Source organism: Helianthus annuus, chromosome 7 (assembly GCF_002127325.2).
Source record: "Helianthus annuus cultivar XRQ/B chromosome 7, HanXRQr2.0-SUNRISE, whole genome shotgun sequence".
NCBI classification, from domain to species: Eukaryota; Viridiplantae; Streptophyta; class Magnoliopsida; order Asterales; family Asteraceae; genus Helianthus; species Helianthus annuus.
In genome coordinates, this window is record NC_035439.2 from 35,585,852 (window position 1) to 35,598,513 (window position 12,662).

The following is a 12,662-nucleotide window of genomic DNA, read 5'->3' on the forward strand; positions in this document are numbered from 1 at the left end:
CAAATTGTATAACTTTTCAAGACGAACAAAACCCATTGAACAAAATTTCGAAATTCATCATAGTTTGGGAGAGTTATGGACCTCTTTGGAATATTTTTATAAGAGTAATTTTGAAAAGAAAAAATTGAAATATTTTTATAAGATATTGCCATAAGAAATCATCCTTTAATAATAATAGTAATAAAATAATCAATATTTTTCATTTTGATCTTATATTTAGGGAAAAAAATTGTTAAAGGACTCAAATAATAAAAGGGTCGTAAACTATAGGGACGCAGACTTATATGGAAAAAGGGTAATGCAATCATTTTAGTAAATTAAACTAAGAGAAGTTATTTTTAGGGACTAAACATGTAGCGTTTTTACAACATTGGGACCCAGGCAGCAAAGTTTTCATCTTGGTGACTCAACCTGACAGCGCCAACATTCTTTAGAGACGCAAATTGTAGTTTACTCGATTAAATAAATAAATAAATAATAAATTAATTAATATCAAATATTTGAATTTCGAATAGAATCCTTCTAATTTCATATAAAATATTATCCTTAAATTTAAATTGTTAATTTAAGATATTTTTAAATAAAATAAATTATTTATCATGAAAAACAAACTTTGTATTAGTATATTATTTATTTTTATTTTCATTACTAAAAAATTATTATATCTATTTTATTACATAATTTATAAATCAAATCATCAGAATTTGTACCAATATTTTATCACTCAAATGGTTGCTGATTTGCCTCTTGAATAACAAATTTCTGTTCAAGAATCATCTCCGCAATCACTCTATCCATCGCGTATCGAGTATATCCGTTAGAATTTTCAAAGATATAACTTTTTTTATTATTTGTTATATAAAATTAAATTTATTCAACCGTCTTGAATAACATATTTTTTGTTCAAGAATCTTCTCCGCAATCGCTCTATCCATCGCGCATCGAGTATATCCGTTAGAATTTTCAAAGATATAACCTTTTTTTATTATTTGGCATATAAAATTAGATTTATTCAACCGTACAATACACGAGATTTTTAAAAAATATAACATTTTTTTTATTATTTCATTTGCAAACTTAGATTTATTCAACCCATGTGATATACATACACTCAGGAGGAAACCCAATAAGTCTGGGAAAACCTTATTCTGTGAATCGAACACAGGACCTAATGGTACCTAAGCCTTATCTGACCCCTATGATGTCACTAGTCTATAATGCCATTAACATAACTTTTTATTATTTAAATATATAAAGTTACATTTATTCCACATGTGTAAAAACAAGATTTTTAAAGATATATTGTTTTATTATTGTTTGTAATATAAGATTATATTTACTTAACCCGTATGATATACGGGGTTCTAACCTAATTATCTATTTGACATATATAATTACATTTATTTAAAACGTGTAATTCACGGGGTTCTAACTTGTTATCTATATATACTAAATGATAACATTAGGAGGAATAGTGTCCTTTTTTTCTTTTGTGTTTTTTTTTTTAATTTTAGGTTTTTCATTTTCCATAATCAAGACTTTGGTTTTTATAGTTTTGCCACAAAAGTTAAATGAGTTTAACTTTTTAACTATTTTTTGTTTTACGTTTTTTTCTTGGATTTGGTCGTCATTTGGTTGCTACTTAGCACGGTGTTTGTTGGTCACATTTGATCTTTCAGATTTTTTACCCCCTCAAGTTTCTAATACGCGTCCTTATAAATTCAACTTCGTCTACGTTTCACGTAACATGAGTTACTTGGTGTTAGAAATTCGTATTTTTATTTTACGCTTATTCCCGGTTTTGATCGCCGTTTGGTTGCTACTTAGCATCGTTACGTCCCTCTGCGCAAGGACTTAAGACTAGTTATAGTTAAAACTTGCTTTTAACCCACGCCAAAGTAATACTTCTAAACAGCCCCTTTTGACCCAAGCCAAATTAGTCAGAATCCGTTTTAACACAGCAAATTCAACTCAAATGCAGTTCGACTTGTTACCCTACACGACCGTTTTGCAAAGCTTAGGCTCGCCCATTATCTTCACTAATTGGTGTTACCACGCACACTGACATGATCAACTATTCTACAAATGACAAAAAAGACTAAAACCATAGTACTTTTCATTTTATAGGCGGAATGATGACCAATACAATAGTATGTCAAACTAGCCGACATAATACATAATTCTACCAACCCAACGTTTTATATAAAAGAAGAAAGTCAAGAAACCAATTCTGTTCATCACTTCATCCCGCCACCTTGCTGCAATAAGGTCTACAAGGTGGGGGAATGTACATTTGCTGCTGCCTCGGAACAGTAGCACCAATGCCCATGTGTGCCAACTTCTCAGCAGTTTCAGAAACGATTGCACCCTTTCCCACTGCATCATCAAACTTAAATGTTTCAGCCCAACAGAACGCGCCAGCTTCTTTTTTATAAAAATGATTACAAAAGTTTAAATTATTTCAAATTTTAATTTACAAAAGATTTGTCGTGTTTAAAAATTACACTTGATAACCGGTTCCCATTTTAGCTTAATTTTTACGTGAACTGGAACCCACCATTCATAAAATAGACGGACAGGTTGACATTAAATGACATTGTAGAGTATGAATTTTCTAAATAACTTCTTACATGTATTGTAGTTTCTAGTAGGTTGGTATATTGCTTGTCTGGGAATCGTCTTTTCACACGCCTGATTATTCATTCCCGACTTATGATGCACCCCTGTGGTAAATATAAATTAAAAAAAAAAATCTAAAATTAAAATTAAAATAATAGAATCTTGAAATTGATAGAATAATCCAATTCGAGAATGATTAGATCTCCGATAGGTATTAATTAAAACCCTAATTTTATATAAAAGCCTCAACTCCTAATCTAAACGATACACATATTAAATAGGTATAAATAGGACCCGTTACCCTACGTGACCATCTTGCAGCACAAAACAGTCTACTTCAGTAGAACTAGTTGTATAAAATCAACTTATTTATACGTTACCTGATTTTAAAGAAGCATGTACTCTTGCAGACGATGTTTCATTGCATGCCGGATTCACATTAGACAAAAGGCTAGTATATCTAGTTACATTGTTCTGCACCATAGCTCCACTCCCATTTAATCCAACTGAAAAAATTGACCACAGTTCAAATTATGAAAACTAAATAAAAATATTCTTTATAAATTTACTAGAAATTTATGATTGTAAAAGAGCATAAGCAAACCAGATGGAGAAATCCTATCAGTAGCATGCTTGGGGCGAAGAGATGGAGGAATATAGTAACAATTCTGCAGATTCAAAATTTAACTGTTTTAGTCATCTAAACAACTATATTTTATAACGTTTTCTTATTTGATAGCAATGGCTACCTGGAAGAAAGGATGCTGAAGCGCCTCCACAGCTGTCGGTCTCTTGCATGGATCCCAAGAACAGAGCGCCTATAGTGCAAATAGAACATAAGGATTTAAACAAAACAATTTCACGGCCTATATAACATGAAGATTATTAAAAAGTTTTCAGGTGCAAAAGAGAAACGAGTTATTACGGCAATTAAATTGGCTGCCTCATTACTTGCAGATGGTATCAGTGAAGAAAGATTTACACCAGCAAGCTGCAAAATGACAATTTAGAAAAAGAGTAGGTTAGGGGGACTTACAGCACATGTTGATTGGCAAGAATTATCATATGCCATATGCTACTACTTACAGGTGGATATAAAATGAGCACAAGAAGCATTCGCAAAAATATATATATATATATATATATATATGATCCATGTTACATACGGTTATTGTACTTTAGTTTCATTGAACAAGACGAACTAACCTCTGGAAACTGATAATTGATTTTACTTGACAGTTCAAGTCCCTCACACCATGTGCTCTCTGTTGGGCTTCCTATCACACTGCAGATTTTGTAAATTTCATCCGCTTCACTGCAGATGAATACCACAACACATATTCAGTTGCCACATGCCCCCAAAACAGCATAAAAAATTGATATATTATGTAGCATTAAAAAACATGGCAAGATTAACCCATATAGTGAAACCAATCTATTTAGGTATAACAGTTATATGCTGCACAAAGTATTGAAACAAAACTACAAGCTAGGCGTGCTACTTTTAAAGGGACAGGCTGTATACCTTGAACCTGGGAAAAGTGGACGGAGAGTAAATAGTTCAGCCATGATGGCGCCCATTGCCCATAAATCTGTGATTGAAATATTAGCTCCACAAGCATTGTAATACACTTGAAGAAACATCACTATCAACTCACCAACTGCAGAGCCATATTTTGGCGACTGAAGAAGTAACTCTGGAGCCCGATACCTGCAAAACCCAAATTTCTCTAATTATTAACAGGCAAGTAGCCGGTGACCAAAAAAAAGAACCAAATAAAAAAAGATAAAACTGTATTGTCATGACAGGATATAGAATGAAAGAAGAAGACTCGCCAGCGTGTTGAAACATAGTCAGTGTAAGGTGGTTGGGATGCAATCTCACGAGCAAGACCAAAATCAGCTATTTTTATCACCCCCTTGGAAACAAGCAAGTTCTCTGACAACATAAATACAAAATAAAACAAAACGTGAAATCTTTTCACTGACATACACACAACATTATTATTCATAACTGTCAACCCAATGTAATCATTCAAGAAGAAAATACCTGGCTTAAAATCACGATGAAAGTAGCCATGCTGATGCATGTATACAAGACCTTGAAACACGTAAAAGCACCAATTTCTAATTTCCGTTTCCGAGAAAGGTTTCACTCTGTCTTCCATAAGCTGGTAAAGACTGCATTCCTAGAAAAAGAAGAAGAATATAATGATATTTATGTAAGTACAAATAATAAACACACTAAGTATTGAGTAAAAGCTACTTACCATATATTCAAACACAAAGTACAAAACATTATTTTCTCTAACAACTTCCTTGAGCTTCACAATATTTGGATGATTCATCTTACGCAGTGACTACCAAAAGTAAGAAAGTCAACTTGAGAAATGGATGCTAGTAAAAGACCAGATAGTAATGTACATGTGGCAATTTCAATCCATTTACAAGTAAAACAGGTCAAATAAAAGTAACAGAAGTAATGGTACCTTCACTTCTCTCAAATTCATACATTCTTCCCATGAATAATATTTTCTCTTCATTTTCTTAATGGCAACCTGTAACCACGATACATCAACATTAAAATACCCATTCACTGAAATTTAGCAAGTTCATCAAGATGGATATCAGTTCTAGCATGCTATGCTATTCACAGAAAAAAAAACCTACCAATTCACCATTATGCTTATTCAAGGCCCGCCAGACAACCCCAAAGGTTCCATTGCCAACTTCCTTTATTATCGTGTACCTAAATCAGAATAGGAAAAAAAAAAAAACTGATTCAACTTTGGTTTCACATCGACAATCCAAAAGCACAAATGCAAATAAGCTCACTTATCCATTTCCGAGTTCACAGTTGCGCGTGGAACTTTATTTATCAAGAGGGCACGAACATAGAAGAAATAACACGCTTTTTCCAGAGAACTATAGAATGTAAACCACCAGACTGGCTGTTGTAGCTAAATCCACCTTTTATTCTTAAAGCATGAGCAGAAGAGATATAGACTTCAGACAGACAGTCCACACAGCCTTATTCATAAAATGCACTAGATCATTGACATTGAACAACTTGATACGAATCAAGGAATAAACTCATATAAGCAGGCCACAAAGAAGACCTCCAAAATCCTGCCTTTTGTACTTGTAACGGCTATCTCATTTCTCCTAATTAAATTATGTCTCGAAATAATATCTATTCTATCGTTGAACTAACTGTGACCCCATCAAAAGGAATGATGACTATTACTCGTTGACGTACATCAAAAGGAACGATGCCTAACACTTACTCGTTGACGTACATGAACAATCAAGCACCTGTCTCAGGAAAAAATGGCATTATGCCTGCTTAACTGCTCATATACTGTAGGTTTGCTAAGAGCAGTTGAAGGAAACACAATGGAAACCGCCAAAGATAAGACAACGCCAATAGAATACTTCCTGGAACGAAAAAACATGTCTCTGGAAACAACATGACAAAGGGCACACTTGCTCCATACTTCAGAAGTGATTTTACGTTTTCCAAGCTGGCAACAGAAAATATACTTACATTAGTATCAACCTAATTCATTGGGGACTGAACAGAACTCTATGAACAAACCAACACAGCAAATACCATACAGACATAACCCATTATGCATTAAAATGTTGGTTGCAAACAAATGGCTCCTAAGGTTTATTTCGTTCAAAGTTTGTTTAGCGTTCTATCCAGTATTTCAAATATCAGTAGTGTTTCTACTTTCTCATGTGGCTTACTTTTTCAGTTAAGGGTTTTTCACCAGTTGTAGATCCTTTCACTTCTATAGAACTAATAACATTCAGAAAAAAAAAAAAAAAAAAAAACAATCAGAACAACAGTTTTAGGAAGCAAGGTTACTCAATGCCATAGTTGTCGATAGCGAATAGCGACAAATAGCGACAAGGCACCTATAGGCTACGTACCGAATAGCAACAAATAGCAACGGCTATTTTATAAATAGTGATTACACTAGAAAAAGATTTTTGAAAATTTGTATATGTATATTACATCAAAATACCCTTGTATATATGCTATTTTACATGTATATTTAACAAAAACTAATAGTTAGTAGCAAAAGTTTAGGACTTATATGTTGGGTGTGTGAATGAAAGTCTCAAAAGGTGGTAAATACTTTGTCCCACATTGGGGTGTGAACAAAGTTAGTTGGGGGGGATGAAAAAATGAGTTTCTGAACTGGAATTTAATTGAACTCGTGCGTGCCCACACGAAAGCAGCTCCAAAAACCCGGGCCCGTGTACACTTTAACCTTCTGCTTTTTTAAGCAGATTATGCAGTTTTTTTGTATTAAAAAATGGCCCAAGCGAGAGGTGAAAACCTAAAAAAAAAAAGCCTAACTCTCGCTATTCGTCGCTTGGCTACATAGCGCGCTATAGCGGTCGCTATAGCCGCTATTAACAACTATGCTCAATGCCAGCTTCTTTGGAGTTTAGAGGTGAAGACAATAAAGACACAGGGTAGTTGATAGTCGATTGTATCCCATATGTATTTAATCAAAATCCTAATACAGGTGTATAAATTAGTATTTGCACATGCATTTACGCGTGAGATTGGATGATCTCGCCACGTTCCAATTTTCCTTCCTAGTTGATTTGCATATCCCAGTTGAAGCCAGATGAATACTATGAAAAAATTGTAACTTCAGATGTAACACAAAACGATTGAGATACACATACAATTGACCACATTTCAATAACAGCAGTGAATCTGGCATCAGCTCAACACTAAATTGATAATATTTATTAGCAACCCAAATATAGAAAACACCAGATCATACCAGCATAAAACATATAAGAAATACAAACTAGACTAAAGTTGACAGACAGTATACAATTAATCAGTAATTGTAACCTATCTGTTTTGTTAATTGACAACAAACCCTAAGTTAACTCAGCCTCTTAAACCTATCCTGATCCAAACGAGGAAGAATCAAAGGCGATTTCATTGAATCAAAGCGAAAAGAAAAACAATTAACAGGACGAATAGCTTACGTAGGGCAAACGGCAGATGCTAGAGGTAACAACAAGAGAAAGTTCAGAGACGAGAAACCCTAACGCACCGCTTTCGATCTGTTGTGTGGGAAACGAATGGCTGGAATATATTCATTTATTTGTTTATATTTATATTTATATTTATATTTATATTTATTTATAGGCGGGTTATATTCTTTACTTTACTTTCTGATTTCATGCCTATTTGCTCGGAAATATCTACTAATTTTTTTAAAGAAAAGATTAATTTATTTTATATCAAGATTTTTGTATTCTTTTTTTCAACAGCAGCATCTATTGACCACCACTAGCAAGCAACGAAAAAGTAAAAAAAAAAAAAAAAATACATTAATCACTCCATCCAATTCAAACATTAATCACGACTAACAAGCAAAGAAAAAGTAAAAAAAAAAAAAAAAATACATTAATCACGTGATTCAATTCAAACATTATATTCTTTTTCCTATTAATTATCAACCAATAAAAAGAAAAAAAAAGATGTATCATAAAAAACCGTCTCCTCCCTTTGGTTATTATTATTTTTTTTTGAACGACAAACTTTATTAAAAAGAGAAGCTACTAGCAAGAAGTTAGAGCTGGAACAAACAACCAATGGAAATTACAATACAAAATTACACCAATCATTTCATTCTAAATTCTTAAACATCGATCGATTTTTATCTATAGATATACCAAAGATTTAATCTCTTCTTTGATTCTATAGATGTTTGCCGTTTCATGAATATGTCTTCGTTCCGCGCACACCAAATACACCACACCGCATTGAGAATGACCGCTTGAATCACTTTTCTCCTCTTTTTCTCCACCTTCAAGTGTCAATGAATGCTAATTAGATCCCTTAACTCGAAAGCGTAAATGCACGGAATTTTGCGCCAGTCGCTAATGAATTGCCAAATTATCGTCGCTATGTAGCAAGATGGGAAAAGATGATTGATATCTCCATCGGCTTCACCACATAGCTGACACATAATCGACTCCACGTTAAAGTTCCTTCTACTCAAAGATACCAGTATGGGTATTTTGTTTTTTTTTTCCCGCTTTCCACATAAAAGTGTTTATTTTCTTAGGAATCCAGTTATTCCACTTCCAAACGAAGGGAGCCACCACCTGTTTCGCCTTGAATATAGAATTTTTCATTGATGCCACAGTGTACACCCTCGTGTTATCCGCATTCCATTTCCAACGATCCTTCGCATTTGTTATTTTAACCTGCTCCAACTTGTTTGTAATAGACTCAAGCTTATCTTTTTCTTGCTGATTGAAATTATTTTTCTTCCATCTCCATTGCCACTTTGTTTTTTGATTCTCAATATCATAGCAATCCTCAACCAATATTCCTTTGTCTTTTTCCAGAATATACAAATCTGGATAAATCATTTTCAGTGGTTCTTTTGTGATCCAAGGGTCCAGTCAAAGTCGAATGTTGTTACCTTTACTCACCTCGCCTTCAATCATATTCCTCAGCACTATATTTTGCTTCCTCAACTGGTTTTCCACATTAACTATCTTTTCCACGTACCTGAAATAGAAGAAGCAAGCGGCATAGTCCAACAACCTCTCTTCGAGTGATTAATGGCCGTCACCACTTGTCTCCAAAGTGCATCCTTTTTGATTTTATATCGCACCAGCACTTGGACAAAAGCGCCAAGTTAGCATCCCGTAAGGAGGTGATACCAAGATCGCCTGCGTCTTTAGGAAGAGTGACTTCCTCCCACTTCATCCAGCACATCTTGTGCTTATTTTCTGAATTACCCCATAAAAAGTCGTGTCGTTTCGCTTCAAGGTTCTCGATAACTTTCACAGGTGCATTAAAAATAGAAAAAAAATAAGTTGGAATTGTTTCTAAAACCATTTTAATAAGTGTAACACCCCGACCGCGTAATACAACAAACCGCGGCGGAAACGTCGGGGAGTCATGTCACAGAATCATTGTTTCACAACACATGGTATTTGAAGTTTTGTTTTATATCGTTAATAGACTCTTTGTTTTGATACAAACCAAATAAGTACTAACAATTGTCTTTCGAGTTTTAAAGTCACTAAGGCACGAGTCCATCCTATGTGTAGCATTCGTCAACAATCGTCACATAATAGAACCTGAAACCAGTGTTTTAGAGATCGCTAGGCGCTAGTCGGGCGGTGGAGTACTGACTAGGGATTAATCGAGATTAATCAGGATTAATCGAGATTAATCGGATCGGAATTTTTATATATAATTTTTAAATTTATATATATACACTTACATTAATATCAATATAATACTTAAAAATCGTTCAAAATTCAAACAACTAAGTTTAAAACATAGCAAATCAAGTATTTAAACATTCAATACACACATTAATATCAATATAATATTAAAATTGTTCAAAGTTCAAACAACTAAGTTTAAAACATAGCAAATCAAGTATTTAAACATTCAATACACACATTAATATCAATATAATACTTAAAAATAGTTCAAAATTCAAAAAACGACGTTTAAAACATAGCAATTTAAGTATTTAAACATTCAAACATTAACATATCAGTCAGGGCCTCTTGGAATATGTTTTAATGGGTTAGAAACATGTTAGATTGGAACTAAACAACTTAGGCCATGTATTTAATGGTTAAAAACATTTGTTTAGGCCATATTTAAACTAAAAGAGTGGGCCGACTAGAAACAATTTGGCCGACTTGGGCTAATTTGGGCCGCCTTGCACCGACTTGGACCGACTACCGACTAATGGTCCGACTAGCTCAAAATTAATCAACTAACGCCCAACTAGCGCTTAGGCGCCGCCTAGGCGCCGATGAATACCTATTTTTACAACACTGCCTGAAACATATGTGATGTAACACCCAATCGCGTAACACGCGGCGGAAATATCGGGGAGTCACGTTACAAATTGCTCACAACAACTGGTACTAATTTGTTTTATTATTGTTAACATTGTTTCACAAAACATAGAGTACATGTATTTGTTTTTTGATTAAAGAAGTCTAAGGCCCGGATGCAGTCCTATGTTGCATTCTTGAATAATTGAAACCCTGAAACATATGTGAAAATGAGAGTCAGCAATGAAGTTGGCGAGTACATAGGTTTTGTTAGCCAAATAAATGGCAAAAAATTTGGTATTGCAATACTTTGACAACTACAAGAGTTGTCAATTGAAAATGAAATCTTGAAGCCAAAGAATGGCAAAAGGTTTAATATTGCAATATATTATCTTGATTGTGAAAACTTGTGACAAAGAGTTTTGTATATGGCAATATGATTATTACTAGGTAATTTTTATGCCATTGAAAATTGTACTTTGTAGTCACATTGAAATCGTCATAAAACTTGTAAGTGTGTTATTAGAAATCCAATAAAGGATCTACTACTTCTAATAAAGCAAAACAAGCTTAAGCCACATGGCATTAGCTTAAGCCATTACTTGCCACGTGGCATTTGCTTAGACCATTTTTTTTTGTTTTTTCCGCCAAAACCATCCTCCTTATCTTCTTTAATATGCTTCACTTCACTCCAAAACCCTAATACCCATCTCCTGCATCCGGTTCTTCCTTCTTCATCGATTGATCTTCGAAAAACATAGGTATGTTATTTTTCTTTTCCCTCTTTGATTTTTCTTTGTCATTGTTAAATACTATCTATTTCTTCCTTAAACCCTAGATATCATCTATCGATCTTTAATATGTTATTTGCAATCTCCTGAACCCTAGATTTCTTCATCTTCAATCGTGAGTGGAAGCAACCAGTCCTTATTATGTGGCGTATAAGGTATGTATCCGTGTTTTCAATTTTCTTTTTGCGGCGTTGTTGGTGTCTGGAAGACCTAGCCGCCGCCTCTTCTTAGGGTTTCAGTGATTTCTAACTTATGCATTCATCAATACCTATATTCATTTCTTGAGTGCTTCTGTGATATTTTTCAAGATTTGGTGCTTTTTGAAAGATGGGATCCATCACTGTCTTCTCCAAACGATTCAACAAATAGGTAACAATTCTTCAAATATCGATTCATGTTTAATAATGTCGCTTCCTGTTTGATGTTCTCTATCATATGTTCATCTTTAGGTTTTCCGATTAAATTCACGTATTGAAGTAGATTTTGAGCAATTGTCAGAGGTGACGTTGTTTGCTGACACTATTACAGTTCAACAATTGGGAGTGATGATTTGGCATACCAGAAAGGTTATAGTACAGATTATTGTTTAAGCTTAAGCAATGTTTCATCCATCATTCTCTATTTAAATCCTTAAAATTGTGATGTCTTTGTTGACAACAGGTCCTTTAGAGAGCTGATCATTCTTCCAATCGATTGCAAGCAGGTTCGTTTTCCATAGATTTGGTGTTATTTTGAGTCTTCTTTATCGTTCTTTAGGTAAATTGTTTTGACTGATTATTTCAAAATTTGAATTTTTGAAATTTATATCAATTATGGATACTTATCAAAGTTGTCTAAATTGTAACGTATTTCCAAATTTATCAAGATAACTTATATTAAAGTTTTAATTGCTTCCAAATTTTGTGTTAGTTTCCATAATTTTCGACAATCACATTAATTTTCAAGTTTCTCAGAATTTGTTCTTCTTCTTTTTTTGTAGATCATTCCACTTATTCTTCTGCAGGTATGTAAACTAAATTAGATTGTTATGTATTTTAAACGCTTAATCGCACTTTTTTTAATCATTTTTCTATATTTTTGTGATTGATTTTTTTTCACAATCATTTAGATATTGATTATATGACAACCCGAGTTTCCAAGGTTTTTACTTGACACATTACTCGTTTCGTGATTTGTTTTTGTAATTCTTTGCACTACATCTTGCTCATGTCTGGCATATGTAGATGTGATTATTTTAAATATTGAATTGTGAACTATTTGTTGTGTGTTAGTTAATAAATAAAATTTGAATATATGATAGAAATTATTAACCTTTACCACCCACACACACATGGCGAAGCTTGAAAGCTTCGCCACAACAACCACTCGAGGAAAGTTAACCTTCCTCGA

General features: G+C 33.6%; 1 protein-coding gene and 1 long non-coding RNA gene across 2 annotated transcripts; one reads left to right on the forward strand and one right to left on the reverse strand.

The window, feature by feature from the left end:
• Window positions 1-2,094: 2,094 nt before the first annotated feature.
• On the reverse strand, window positions 2,095-7,765 carry LOC110930064 (cyclin-dependent kinase F-4). Its single transcript, XM_022173289.2, has 16 exons — window positions 7,645-7,765; window positions 5,455-6,143; window positions 5,290-5,368; window positions 5,109-5,177; window positions 4,890-4,979; window positions 4,670-4,808; window positions 4,456-4,558; window positions 4,278-4,330; window positions 4,145-4,211; window positions 3,826-3,934; window positions 3,545-3,610; window positions 3,369-3,437; window positions 3,224-3,287; window positions 3,000-3,125; window positions 2,631-2,723; window positions 2,095-2,376 (listed from the first exon to the last, which is right to left on the reverse strand). The coding sequence occupies exons 2-16, from the start codon at window positions 5,460-5,462 to the stop codon at window positions 2,243-2,245; spliced, it is 1,269 nt and encodes a 422-aa protein (XP_022028981.1). The 5' UTR covers window positions 5,463-6,143; window positions 7,645-7,765; the 3' UTR covers window positions 2,095-2,242.
• Window positions 7,766-11,452: 3,687 nt separating this feature from the next.
• LOC110928102 lies at window positions 11,453-12,007 on the forward strand. The gene is made up of 3 exons (XR_002586133.2): window positions 11,453-11,642; window positions 11,723-11,839; window positions 11,934-12,007. It is a non-coding gene; the product is annotated as an uncharacterized LOC110928102 (long non-coding RNA).
• The last annotated feature ends 655 nt before the right edge of the window (window positions 12,008-12,662 follow it).